Source organism: Dermacentor variabilis, chromosome 3, assembly GCF_050947875.1.
Source record: "Dermacentor variabilis isolate Ectoservices chromosome 3, ASM5094787v1, whole genome shotgun sequence".
Lineage (NCBI taxonomy): Eukaryota > Metazoa > Arthropoda > Arachnida > Ixodida > Ixodidae > Dermacentor > Dermacentor variabilis.
This window is the reverse complement of record NC_134570.1, coordinates 174,336,448-174,349,549: the sequence shown is the minus strand read 5'-3', so window position 1 is coordinate 174,349,549 and position 13,102 is coordinate 174,336,448. Positions and strand designations below refer to the sequence as shown.

Here is a 13,102-nt window from a genome sequence, read left to right as displayed (position 1 = left end):
TAAAAGATAGTCGCAAATAGTGATACCTGTTCGATGTCGCCGAGATTAGCCGCTTAGTTTCAATTTTGGTAGTATCTTCAGTTCCGTTCCCCCGGAAATAGAAACAATGTGGTTTCGTGCAAAAAATTTGTTTTTTTTCTTCTTTTCGGCAACGCCTTAGTGCGAAACCAACCAGTTATCAGGCTGTTCCGCTTTAGCTACAGTTCCGTTCAATAAATTTACGTTTGCCGACATTGTATTACATGTTAAATAGTGGTGCCAAGCACGTATACTGTGCCCAGCGAGGACAATTTAATGACGTCTTAACACACACGGCAGCTCCTCCAGTAGCATTGTTTTCCGGAATGTTTCCAAGCTGCGTGGGCCCATCGGTGAAAGTCATCATTAGTACTACTCAGTGACCACATGGCAGTTATTACGAGAGGTAAATTAGTTTACTTGTCACTGATGGGCACAAAGGTGGTCGTGCGCATCAGGTCGTAAAAGCGGCGCGCTCGGGCGTTGTACACCCCTCGCAGCACCAGAGCGTCCAGGGCCTTCTTCCAGGAGCTGGACACGAGGCCCGGCCCGATGCGCACCTGCCGTCGGTTGTGGCCCGGCAACGGCGAAACCCGTACGGAAAACCACAGGCCTGCAGTTCGTGCGAAATCGGAGAGGATAGCTCGAAGACGGGCTGTTAGGCACATTTCAACAATTTCTATGGAACTTTACGCGGGATGTTGCTAAGTACGTTTGCATCCAGATCACCTCCTGTCCCGACCCACGCCAATGATCTCCCGAAGTGGGGAGCGGCTATATGTGTATAACAGCTAACGACCGACTTATTCACCATCTTCGGCAAGGATTGCGCCAGAATCCGCTTGTTTCCATATATATACCTCTGACATTTAAAAGCTCTTCACCCCGTATAACACGAACAACTCATGCTCTGAATATTGTTTCCTTTAGCTTCAGGTTTTCGTTCTTATCATCAACCATTGAAATGCGGAATAACATGTGCGCTCGTCTACGGGAACTGCCGCAAGAAGCATTTCGTGAAGAAGCATTTCCCTTCTGTGCGTTTGGTATTCCTGTACACAACCACTCCTGCTATTTCTCAATTGGAGAGTGCAGTATTTATGAATCAACAAAAGAGAGGAGGCCATTATCTGTGTTGTTATCAGCCCGTCCTTTGTCATCATGAACTGCAGCATTAACGTTAAACTTATTAAACTTATTAACAACCATTAAACTTATTAACAATGCGTAACACTGCGCATGCTTGCACATGCCCTCACTTTTCTTTTTTTTCTTTTCCTGTGCCGATGTTTTCGATGACGTAACAAAGCAAACTGTTAGAAAAATGTATCTCATTTGTGAAATGTTCCCTACTACTGTATTTTCTTGTTTTACTTATTAAGCTATTTAGGTTTTATGTGATTTTGCAGTATAAAAAAAAACAGCTGCCATAGAAGTGCTTTTTTCCTGATAACGATCGGTAGGGACCCTTTAAAAAATTTGTTGGGTCCCAAAAGTGTGTACTTTGCAATTGTATACATTATGTTAAATAAACTTTCAAACTTTAAAAAAACGTGGTTTTAAGTAAACAGCGCGGCGAACGGTTATGTCAGATATTTGTAGCTTTTACATCGCGCAATCAACACCATTCAAGCACCATCCCTCCGTCTAATCCTCAGGCTCCCTGAACTGTGTTTCCCATTGGTTGACACACATCCAGCTCCCCCTTTCCCTAATGTCGACTACCGACCCATCTACATAGGCGTTGCTTCTAGGCCGCGTGTATGAGCGCACCGAGGTTCCAGTTGATGTCCAGGTCAAGGAGCACGTCAAGAGGCTCCGCGGGCGGCATGGTTTTCTCCGGCCACGACAGCGACCGGTTGGCTAGGAACTGGTGCAGCAGGGACACGTCCCCCGACTGGCTGTACAGGCAGACGCGGTACGCGCGCTCGGCGCGGTTGCGCGGCAGCGGGGTCGGATCCTGCGCCACGTTTTAGTCACTAGTTCCAGTCTCGTGATGAATCACCATGTAGTCTCACGATGGTCAATCACTCAGCACAAGGTTCAGTAAATTTGGTGAGGGGAGAAACTTGGTGGCATTATTAATCATGCAGACCAAATGTGCCCGGAGCTGACTTCACCTCGTAAAACCTCGTGGGCGCGCCTTTCACTAGCATAATCACTGTAAAAGACCGCCTTTTCTACACTCGCAGAAGTGACACTATGCTGAAAAATCAAACGGTCCTATGACTAAATTGTGCGTAGCTACACATAGCCATCAGGGTAAGACTTCTCAAACTGCAAGAACATTGATAAAGCTCGCTATAGTTATGAACATGCTAACGGCGAAGGGGCATCTCTTGAGATAGTTTTCATGTTCTGGAAAGCCTTGGTAAATTCTGGTGGTATTTGCGACCATTGTAATCTCAGACTTTAGGCGCTGCGTGGTGTTGTGTAACATAACAATGCTCTACGGTTTGCTTGAGAACGCAACTCTTACCGAATAACGGTTCTCATGATCTCTCTCTGGCTTTCGCATGCGAGGCGGTGATCATGTATGTTCTGTGTCACCTGTTATTCCATTGGTTGTTTACTTGGCGCCGTGCTACCAGAAATGCAAAACGGGTCTCCCAAACACAACAGTCATATCGTCATCACTGGAGTTGGTGGCCGCATAATGGCCGTCCGATGGAATGTATCGTCTCAAAAAGTCGAACGTAGTTTCGTGTATATCACTGTCATCATCTCCTCCTGACGTGACATCCACCGTAATGACGCTTTAAAGAAAATTAAGGAATTTATGCTGTATCGGCAAGATAAACTTCTGGAATATCGCTGACGTTAGCTTTAGTATGAGCTGAGTTTTCGCAGGCGGGAAAAGACGCAAAAAGACGAAACACTAGGATTTGAAGCTCCCATACTCGCTCCTCGTAATTCCCTCCTACATGGACAGTATGGGCTCAAGACTAGTAAATTGGCAATTAGGTTATAAGCTTTATCGTCTCGAAAAATGCACATTGATATATAAGGAATGAGGTGCTCCGGAGGAGCTCCGGTTTAATTATGACATCCTGGGTTCCCTTAACCTACATCCGAAGCACCGCACACGTGCTCTATTCCTTCCTTCCGTCTCCCCCACCCGCCTACCCCATCCCCCACCCAGCAAAGTATGACTACCAGTGGCTGGGAATCGAGCGCGTGAGCTCAGCTGCACAACCAGATAGCCACTATACGGCGGGCTCTCTCGCAATAGACAATGCACGCAAACCTTGGCGATGATTCCTCCCATGGGCAACGTCATGTTGAGGTTGTGCGCTGCGCCGAGGAATCGAATTGCGTCCATCTGCGACACGGTCAGCAGGTCCCGCAGAGCGGTCTGAGCCCCGGCCACGCGAGGGCGCCACGAGCCACACGCGAACTGGTAGAAGTCGCCGCACGGGGCACTGCTCTTGTTCAGGGAGTCTGCGTCGCCAACGAACGACGAGTTCGCTTGTGGCGAGGCACAGCGTGGCTAAGCCATCTCCGCGAGGGCCCTGGCTGTGCTATGGTAAATGCCTCGAGCAGCCCGCGTTGTGGCCTCACTCGCCTACCACTTTAAAAATTATGTCGCAGTTTCGCCATAAGGGCAAAGCAATGCATGCGAGAGCAACGTGTTAGAATATTGCACGAAGTGTAAGACTCGCAGCTGCAGTGGCAGTTTGAATTGAAGTAAGCATAAGCTGACTAATTAAAAACGAGCTGTTGTCCTAGAGGTTCTCTCTTCGAATTCGGCCTTCGGGCAATTTCATTCCTGTTTATAAAAGCCAACCTCATTCTTAGCGACTTTACCACCATTTATCTGTATCAGGTATGTTGAAACCTCTTTCCTGCGCCGATCCCGGAGGTAATGCACAGCCGCGCCAATAAAATTGCATCATTTTCCGGTTTTAGCTATGTTGCTGTTTCGCGCTTTTATTATTTCACATAGAGATGTTCTAAAATAAAAGCATGCACTGTCGATATATTATTTCAGGACATTTGGTCGCGGGCTGTCATTCTCACAACTCTGAGGAATAAGTTTGTCAGAAATGTAAGACCTCGTATTAGCAACTTTATTGATAGAATTGTGCGGCAGTATAACCCGCACATACTTCACGCTATATAACCAGGTGTGGCGTATGTCGCATACGTACACATACCTACATATATACGGAACTTCACGGCGACGAATACGGCGACGGCTAGAATTCGCTTGGAGTGTCAGCATAATTGCTGTCGTAGTAAAAAATAATATGACACTCACTTCAAGCAGTCCCTTGGTCTCTCTGTGGCTCCTTTGCCTTCCTATCGCGTCGTCATTTTGCTTACGTAAAGGCTAAGTAAATATATTAGACGTGCGCGAGCGTTCCAATTTGGAATAGGAATCGAACAGGCTTGGCTTTCGACATGCATTCGATTCGAGAATTCACTATTCGAAATTGTCGAATATTCGTGTTTTTCTGAAAATTTCGGATAACTGAATGTATTGTATTATCAAACAACAGGCACCGACACATTCAAATGAAAAGCTTTCTTAATGATTGTGGTACAGAAAAGCCGCTGTTCTTGCACAGAGGCACCAGTTCCTGAACGTACGCACAGAGCAGATAACTCGATCGTACTCCTTAAAGGGACACTAAAGGTTACCAGAAAGTCAAGTTAACGTGATAAAGCAATGCTCTAGAACGTCTAAGGCGTCAATATAATCGCGAACAGAGCTTTAGTAACCGAGAAATCGAGGTAAATGCATGACACGATTTGAGACCCCCCAACGACATTCCGGTACCAGCCCGATGACGAAAGCACTCCTCATCATAATTTATGTCACTAGTACTCAACTATTCGTAATAAAAAGAGCATTTCATTAGATTATAAGACGGAAGAAAATACTACTTGTCTACTTCTATTCGACTCTCAGAAAAAATAACATTTTGACGTTACCCTTGAGTATGGGTGATCGAAAGGTTTCGTTTTCGCTCGATTCTGCGCGCTCGACTTTGCGCCGCGCGCGCTTTGGAGCTTCAGTTGTTTGTTTATCGCGTCGTGCTGCGGTTGTCCTGCTGGCTCGCGAAACTTGCATTGGGAACAAACAGCGCGAATGCCACGTCCATGTGATATCGTGGGATGCGCGAACGGTGCGCGGAACTTGGCCAAGGGCAGTTGCAGTGGCAAATCCAACGTTACTTATCTCTGTGTGCCAACGAGTGAACCTCTCCGTTCGAAGTGGTGAAGTGCCGTACCTCTGCCACAGCGCGCTGGCAAAGAGCCGAAAAATCCGTAGCGTGCTCGCTGCACTTTCGTCCAGAGGATTACGAGTTCAACGCCGAATTACTGAAGTAGCGTTAAGTGCCTTTCAAAGCAGGCCGTCGTCGTAGTAGTACGCAACGACGCCGGCAGCGCGAGCCCTCAACAGCAGGTCACGTTCATCGGTGCTTAAACCGCTGAACTCGAGCCCAGCATCGCGAGCTAATGTGTCGTTGTCAGGGTCATCCATTGCAACGAGCATCGAAGTTAAGTTGGCGCCATAAAATAAAGAACCAGCTTATGGTCCTGCGCTTTCCCGTCCACAAGCCACCATAGCTCCGCTTTCGCGCTGCTGTCGGCTCTGTCTTGGCTCTTTCTGGCCGCGCGTTTGCGTTTTGTGCAGAAAATCCGTAGCGCCGTCTGCGGGAGCCGTTTTACTCACCGTCGGCGCAACGTCATTATGACACCATGACGTCAATACTCCTCGATCGGAGGGCGGGTGAATTGAACTGCGCTAGAGGCACGCGGACGCTTCAGAAGGCATTTTCTCTTAAAATAAGTCTCTTCTTCGCACGAAACAAGCGTTTCAAGGTTTCTGGGATGGTATTTCAACAGTCCACGTTGACTTAATACTAACCTTTAGTGTCCCTTTAATGGTAATTCAAAAAGAACAGTTCGCTTTTAAGTAGCGGGTACATGAATTTCATCTCTCGCTAATGCAAATCTATTTTTTTAGACAATACGTATCACCATATTTCTATGTGTTTAATGCAATGAACACTGGTGCAGAATTACGCTTCGCTCCTTCAAACAACACAGTACTGTTGCTGACCTGTGAAACACACACACAAGAAAATTACATCCTCAAGGGTGGATTGGATGTGCAAACGCGATTTTTACACCTTTACCTTAAGTGGCATTTCGGAGAATGACTGCTTTCATTAGCAGCAAAAATTTCAGGGTGCTAGAAGGGTATTTCGCTCGAAGCATACACTGCAGAAATTAAGGGTTCTCGAGAAAGAAAGTGAAAAGCCATAAGTGTATTTCGCAGTGGTTTGCGCTAAATATTTGTTCGAGCTCGCCATATTGGCCACAGTACGGTATCAATGTCAACCTGCTACTTCATATACATGGTGTACCCGGTAGTGAAGTGTAAAGGGAGCTTTTCCCTTTGTTTCCTAGACGGCGTTCCACTTTTTACCACTGGCTTCGTTTAAGTTGTTTCATCAAGGTGTTATTTTATAGATCAGCTGCCAATCGTCAGCCAATCATAGTTCTTCAGGCCACTTTCGTTCTATGGAAAGGAGGTTCCAATGAACGCCCGTGTTCAGGCTTACGATCATTCCGGTCGATACCGTCGGGACCGGCGAAATATTATACGCAGTAAGTCCTGGGGTGTTGTATGCAATATCGGTTGGAATAAACATTCGCTGGCGCATGCGGAGGAATTTACTGCCACTAACAACACCTCGTTTATTTTGGAGGTGGAGCACAGCGGTCATTATGTGGACAGACACTACTTTGTCCCATTCTCTCCTTCCCGCCTTTCATATTTTACTGCTAGCTTCACTTCATTTGTTTCAACTTGTTGCTGATCAATAACTGAAGCACTGAAGGGCGTAGCATTAGTCTATGCGAATTACAGCTTTTTACCACCATAAGTGAAAGCACAGATGTAAACCGACGAAAGCAGCGAGCACACTAGGAAATGACAAAGCAGGAAAAGTGACCGCGATATCTCGTCACATTTTGTCGCCTGTTTGGTAACGACGTAAAACGGCGTCACGAAACAGCCGCTTATATGAGAAAATTAAGGTTGTCGCATGACTCCGTGTTCTGGTGAGATTGACACCAGAACCATCTGCGTCTTCTCTTTCCTCTACATCATCTTTGTTAATCATCTTCATGGCCTACGGTCACAGGTAGTTGCGCCGGACGTTGTGGATGCAACATCACTAATTTTGAACTTGAAAAAATGGGGTACCAGCGAAAACACAAAGGACGCGCACACCAGGAACAGGCGTTACACGGACGGACGCGGGGACCTGCGTCCGTTCCAGCGTCGCGTTACACGGACGGACGCGGGGACCTGCGTCCGTTCCAGCGTCCCTCCGTGTCTAACGACTTCTCCTTGTGTGCGCATCCTTTTTGTTTCGCTGGTACCCCCTTTTTTCAATTTCATCATGCACCAACTGGCCCAAGAGCTTGCGCGAAATCACTGATTTTGTCAGATGTGTCATCCCGCAGCATCTTCAGTTGCGGCTAGCGTTAAAATTCATCTGCGCCCCCCACCGCTTACGAGTGAACTATGCGCGATCGAGGTAGCGGTAACCGTGCACTCTGGGTCTTTCTTACTTCTCCGCTAGGAATGGTACTGGCACTCGCATAGTGAGGCAGCCCTCACTTCTAGTTACGTAAGTATTGATGTTACTAACAATAGAGGTAAAAAGACGTGTGGAATTAATTATATATTGCCGTGTTGAAGGAAGTTGCGTGTCTTAGAACTAGTAGGTGTAGAGTAACGGAAATCTTATTTGTCCTCGCAAACCTATTTTTATTTCTCTGCATTGACTCGTTTATTGAGATGCCGCTTGTAGGAGGGACTTGGAGTTTCTTTTCTATAGCGTATTAAGGAAACCGCTAATGTGCTGCGAATGTTACAAAGGAATAAAATACAGCGAGGTCTTTCCTACAGTTAACAAACACTCACTGATCAGAGAGAGCACGACGTAATCTACGTCATGTGTCATTGACCTTCTTTAGTATACTGTGACGCGCACCTGCGCTGAGCTTAAGTGCAAGAGCACATGCCTGCACCGTACCTTCGAGCCTGCGGAAGTGCATGAGGCAGATCTTGGAGTGGCAGGTGTTCCACGTATTACGCGCCATGCCGAAGAAGCCTCCGCCGTTGCGGTAGCTGAGCACCGACAGGCCGATGGTGATGGCGCCCAGGGTCATCACCACGCCCAAGCACGAGGCCACCACAGGTCCCAAGCCTGTCGGCTGCGGCTGCTGGGGTGTGGAACACAGTACTCCACATTGTGCGACAGGCTAGTGACGCCACCTTATACTTGCCACAGTTGCCGAAACGGCTCGCATACAAGACAGATAGAGGCGGCGTGTGGCGCCTCTACACGCCGCGAAGGCGTCATGGCCGCGTCACGGTAACGCCTCCCTAACAGGGGAAGGCTAACCGTTCTGCAGGCATTCACAACAAAGTTTCTTCACTCACTCACTCACTGGTAGATGGCACCCATGAAGCGTTGGTAGGCCGAAAACCACGTGCACAATACCCTAGAATTCGTCGTTCTCGAAATGCAGATGGAACCCTACCGCGCAATAACATCATCGGACCGTGTGGATTCTGTACATGATCCAATCTGAATTTCTGTATTTTATAACTCTCGTATCCACGAACATTAAACAATCTTACTGGTTTCAGTCTTGCTCCCCTGTGATCACATGGCGCGATTCCGTATCAAAGTTGATGGGCACAATCGTTTATTTAAGGTTCGGTCGTGCATTTTGGGTCGCAGGTGGAGGCCAGGAAGTGGCACAAGAATCGACCGGTAAATGTTTTTTTCTCTTTGTTCCCGCTAGTTCGGCAAGCCTGCTCCGCCTTCACCTGAGCTATGCTTAAGAGAACAGCGGGATCGAAACGCGAGCCCATTTTGTAAGTAGGATTTCCAGCTCATGAAAACGTACGATTAACTTCCCGTAGCGACGTCGTGACTTACGTTGGAACCAGTAACACGAGGCAGTATTCGCACACCGAATAATCGCGCGGGTGATTCTAGAACTACGCATGAGGTAGGTTCCATTTTGTGCCGAATCCTTACTGTTCCGTATTCGTATCAGCTCTGCTCATTCGTGATCTGTATCACCACCGCGTGCCCAAAGTCAGTGAACGCGCGGTACCAATTCGTGGCGTTCACCCGTAAGATGCACGACTGCCACGTTCGGGAATCGGTGTTCTAAAAACGCCGAATAGTAAGCTGCTCTCTTGCAAGCAAACTCCAATCAGCCACCTCCGCGTCCTCGGTGTAGGACATCGATGCTGCAAGTGGCTAGCTTACGCTGGCCTTACCTGGTCGCTGCACGCACAAACTCACCCGCCTTTCTGATCGAATCGTTGAAGGCGCCTCCGATACGCTTGCCATTCTCCGCTGAATTCGTCGCACAGGCCTTGAGCTTCACGCCTCCTCGCGTGAGGCTTGCAGGAGCGCGCCACTTCTTCTTCTTCTTCACCTTCATATTCACATTCCGGAAATGGGTGGGCTTCTCACCACGACATCTAGGAGCTTCCACGGTTATAAAGAATGAAAATACCGAGACGACTTAATCGTCAAACGGAATTAACGGCTTCTTCTCCTCACTAAACAATGCAAAAGCTCGAAAACAAAAAAGAAATCGCGGCTGTTTGCACGTTTTTGTTGAAGTGCGTGTGGACACACCTGGGGTACTTTTTCTATCTCCTATGGAATTACCAGCCCTTCGGCATCGCCTAACGCGTGGTACCAAGGGTACGTCTCCGGAGAGGACGGCGCCATGAAACGAAACAGGAAACGAAACACAGACAGCGCATACCTTTTATGTTAAATCATCTCAGACTTAATATTAACACGTGTACTTGTCTTTATCGGGCGACACGATTCACCGCCTAACAAATGTCATCGCACGGCGCAGGACGCGCCTGCATGTGTGGGAAGTTTCTGGAATGTCATCGTTGGTTCCATCCATCGTGTGTGACCGAACCTTGTGTAATTTGATTGCATGTATGCACGACACGAGTAATGTAGAACTTTTTGGAAGGCGCGCGGGTCCCAGCGATTAGTCTGGAACATTCGACGATTGATGTATAAAAGCCGACGCGCTAGACCCATTGATCAGATTGTCGACGATCGCCGAGTGTGTTCGCCGGTCTCGTTGTGCTTTAAGTGTAGCCTGTTTTGTGGGCACAGGTTCGCCCAATAAAAGCTAGTTTTGCCTTTCACAGTATTGCTACTGTGTTCTTTGACGTCACGACCACGTGACATCTGGTGGAGGTGCTTTGCGTTCATGTACCCCACGCCCCCACAAAGCGGTGACCCAAGCCCTCACGCGGATGACAACAGCAACGTCGCCAAGAACCAGCGAGGTAGCCGCAGGCTGCAAGGACTGCCCCCGAAGCACGGACTTTTGCCTGAGACGACCAGGAAGATCGCCACCAAGACCACCCCAACGGCAGCCCCAGCGTCCCCCGTCGTGCTGCAGCAGCCCAGGGAGCCTCCGACGTTCCGCGGTTCAACGTCCGAGGACCCGGAAATCTGGCTTGAGACGTATGAGAGAGTCGCTACATTTAACAACTGGAACAGCAGCGACAAACTGCGACATGTCTTCTTCGCATTGGAAGACGCGGCCAGGACGTGGTTCGAGAACCGAGAAGCCACCTTAATGACCTGGGAACTGTTCCGAAGCGGCTTTCTGCAGACATTCGCAAGCGTCGTGCGCCAAGAACGAGCCCAAGCGCTATTAGAAACCCGGGTGCAGCAGCCTAATGCAACAACCGCGATGTTCACGGAGGAAATGGGCCGTCTATTCCGCCACGCCGACCCTGAAATGCCCGAGGAGAAGAAAGTCCACCTACTCATGCGTGGTGTGAAGGAGGAACTTTTTGCCGGAATGGTACGAAGCCCACTGAAGACCGTCGACGAGTTTCTTCGCGAGGCCACCAGCATCGAGAAGACACTCGAGATGCGAAACCGGCAATTCGACCGCCGCACGAACTCGACAAACTACGCCGGAGTATACTCACTGGCCACCGACGACCTACGCGAGACTATCCGAGCGGTCGTGCGGTAGAAGCTACAGAAGCTGTTCCCATCATCACAGCCTCAAGTGGCTTCGATTGCCGACGCCGTACGTGAGCAGATCCAACAACAACTCGCAGTAGCCCCTGAATCGCCGCCGCCTCAGCCGCAAGCGATGACCTACGCCGCCGTCGCCCGCCATACCTACCTGGTGGTGCGGGCTTCCCCACTTTATTTTTCTTTCTTTTTCCTTTATGGGGACACACAAAGCCGTCGCCCGTCGTCAAAGTACCCCTCCACGACCGCGCCAGGGCCCCGTAACGCCGCAATTGCGTCGACCAGCACCGCCGCCGCCGCCAGCACGCCCACCCGTCGCCCAGCGCAGCTACCCAAGGAAGACAGACGTTTGGCGCGCTCCTGACCACCGCCCGCTCTGGTACCACTGCGGAGAAGCGGGTCACGTCTACCGACGATGCCCATACCGGGAGATGGGCCTGCGAGGTGTCGCAGTCAACGCTCCGCGCCCGCAGCAAGGTGAACGCCCTCGCGATATCGCCAACTACCTCGCCGCTACTCAGTGGAGCTCTCGACGACCGTCGCGTTCACCATCACCAGGCTGCTACCTCTCGCCGCAGCGCCGACCATACACTGGCCCAGCCCGGGGCCGGTCAGCGAGCCCATATCCGGAAAACTAAAAGCAGCAACCGATGGAGGTGCGGTTGCTGTTCGTCGAACTGACGAAGATCCTCCGCCGCCGACGAAGACACCAAAGAAACTACCTCGACGACATAACGACACGCCGCCGTCCCGACGAAGTCTGGAAGCAAAGAATACGACGACGAAAGACGACCTGATGACGCGACGTTCCAGCTTCAGTTCATCACGATGCAGCCGTGATCCGACGCCAAGACCTAACTGCAACGCCAGACAACGAACCACCGACCTCGACGTGCTTCTCGACGGCCACGCAGTTACCGCCTTAGTGGACACAGGGGCCGATTACTCCGTAATGAGTGGACACATCGCCGCCCAGTTGAAGAAAGTAAAAACTGCATGGGAAGGTCCTCAAATTCGAACCGCTGCAGGACACGTCATTACGCCGACTGGAATCTGCATGGCAAGAATTACCGTTCATGACCGGACTTACCCTGCCACCTTCGTTATCCTCCAACAGTGTTCACTAGACGTCATTCTCGACATGGACTTTCTGAACCAACACGGCGCAATCATAGACCTGAAGTGAAAATCGATAACACTGCCGGAAGATCAAACGATACCGCTGGAGAGCTCTCGTAGTCACCACGCCTTGAGTGTGCTCGAAGATCAAGTGAGCATCCTGCCTCGCTCAAGCATTGTTATTTCGGTCGGCACAGAAATACCCGCTGACGTAGAAGGCGTCATCGAAGGCGACCAACATCTACTGCTCGACCGTGAAATTTGCGTAGCTAGAGGAATCGCTCGACTGCAGGGAGTTCAAGCACATCAACAAGGGCACGACGATCGCATACATCGAGGAAATTCTGGAAATCAGCACTGCACTTATCCTCTCGGATTCTGCCGCATGTACCCCGACGACCGTAGTTCGCGAACGAGACTTCGAAATAAATCAAAGTCTCCCCATGATTAAGTAACAACAGCTGAGAAGTTTACTTCGACGATACAAAGAGTGCTTTTCGACGTCATCAAGGATTCGACAAACGCCAGTCGCAAAGCATCGCATAATAACCGAAGAGTGTGCTCGGCCCCTCCGCCAGAGCTCTTCTCGAGTTTCTACACGAGAATGTGAAGCTATAAGGCACCAAGTCGACGAAATGCTGCGCGACGACATCATCCAGCCGTCCAAAAGCCCGTCGGCATCTCCTGTAGTAATAATAATATTTGGGGTTTTACGTGCCAAAACCACTTTCTGATTATGAGGCACGCCGTAGTGGAGGACTCTGGAAATTTTGACCACCTGCGGTTCTTTAACGTGCACCTAAATCTAAGCACACGGGTGTTTTCGCATTTCGCCCCCATCGAAATGGGGCCGCCGTGGCCGGGATTCGATCCCGCGA

General features: G+C 49.7%; 1 protein-coding gene across 1 annotated transcript; it reads right to left on the bottom strand.

Moving 5' to 3' along the window:
- Positions 1-261: 261 nt before the first annotated feature.
- Positions 262-9,499, bottom strand: LOC142574333 (uncharacterized). The gene is made up of 5 exons (XM_075683444.1): positions 9,372-9,499; positions 8,082-8,271; positions 3,266-3,459; positions 1,792-1,978; positions 262-631 (listed from the first exon to the last, which is right to left on the bottom strand). Exons 1-5 carry the CDS (start codon positions 9,417-9,419, stop codon positions 435-437), a joined length of 816 nt encoding a protein of 271 aa, XP_075539559.1. The 5' UTR covers positions 9,420-9,499; the 3' UTR covers positions 262-434.
- Between the last annotated feature and the right edge of the window lie 3,603 nt (positions 9,500-13,102).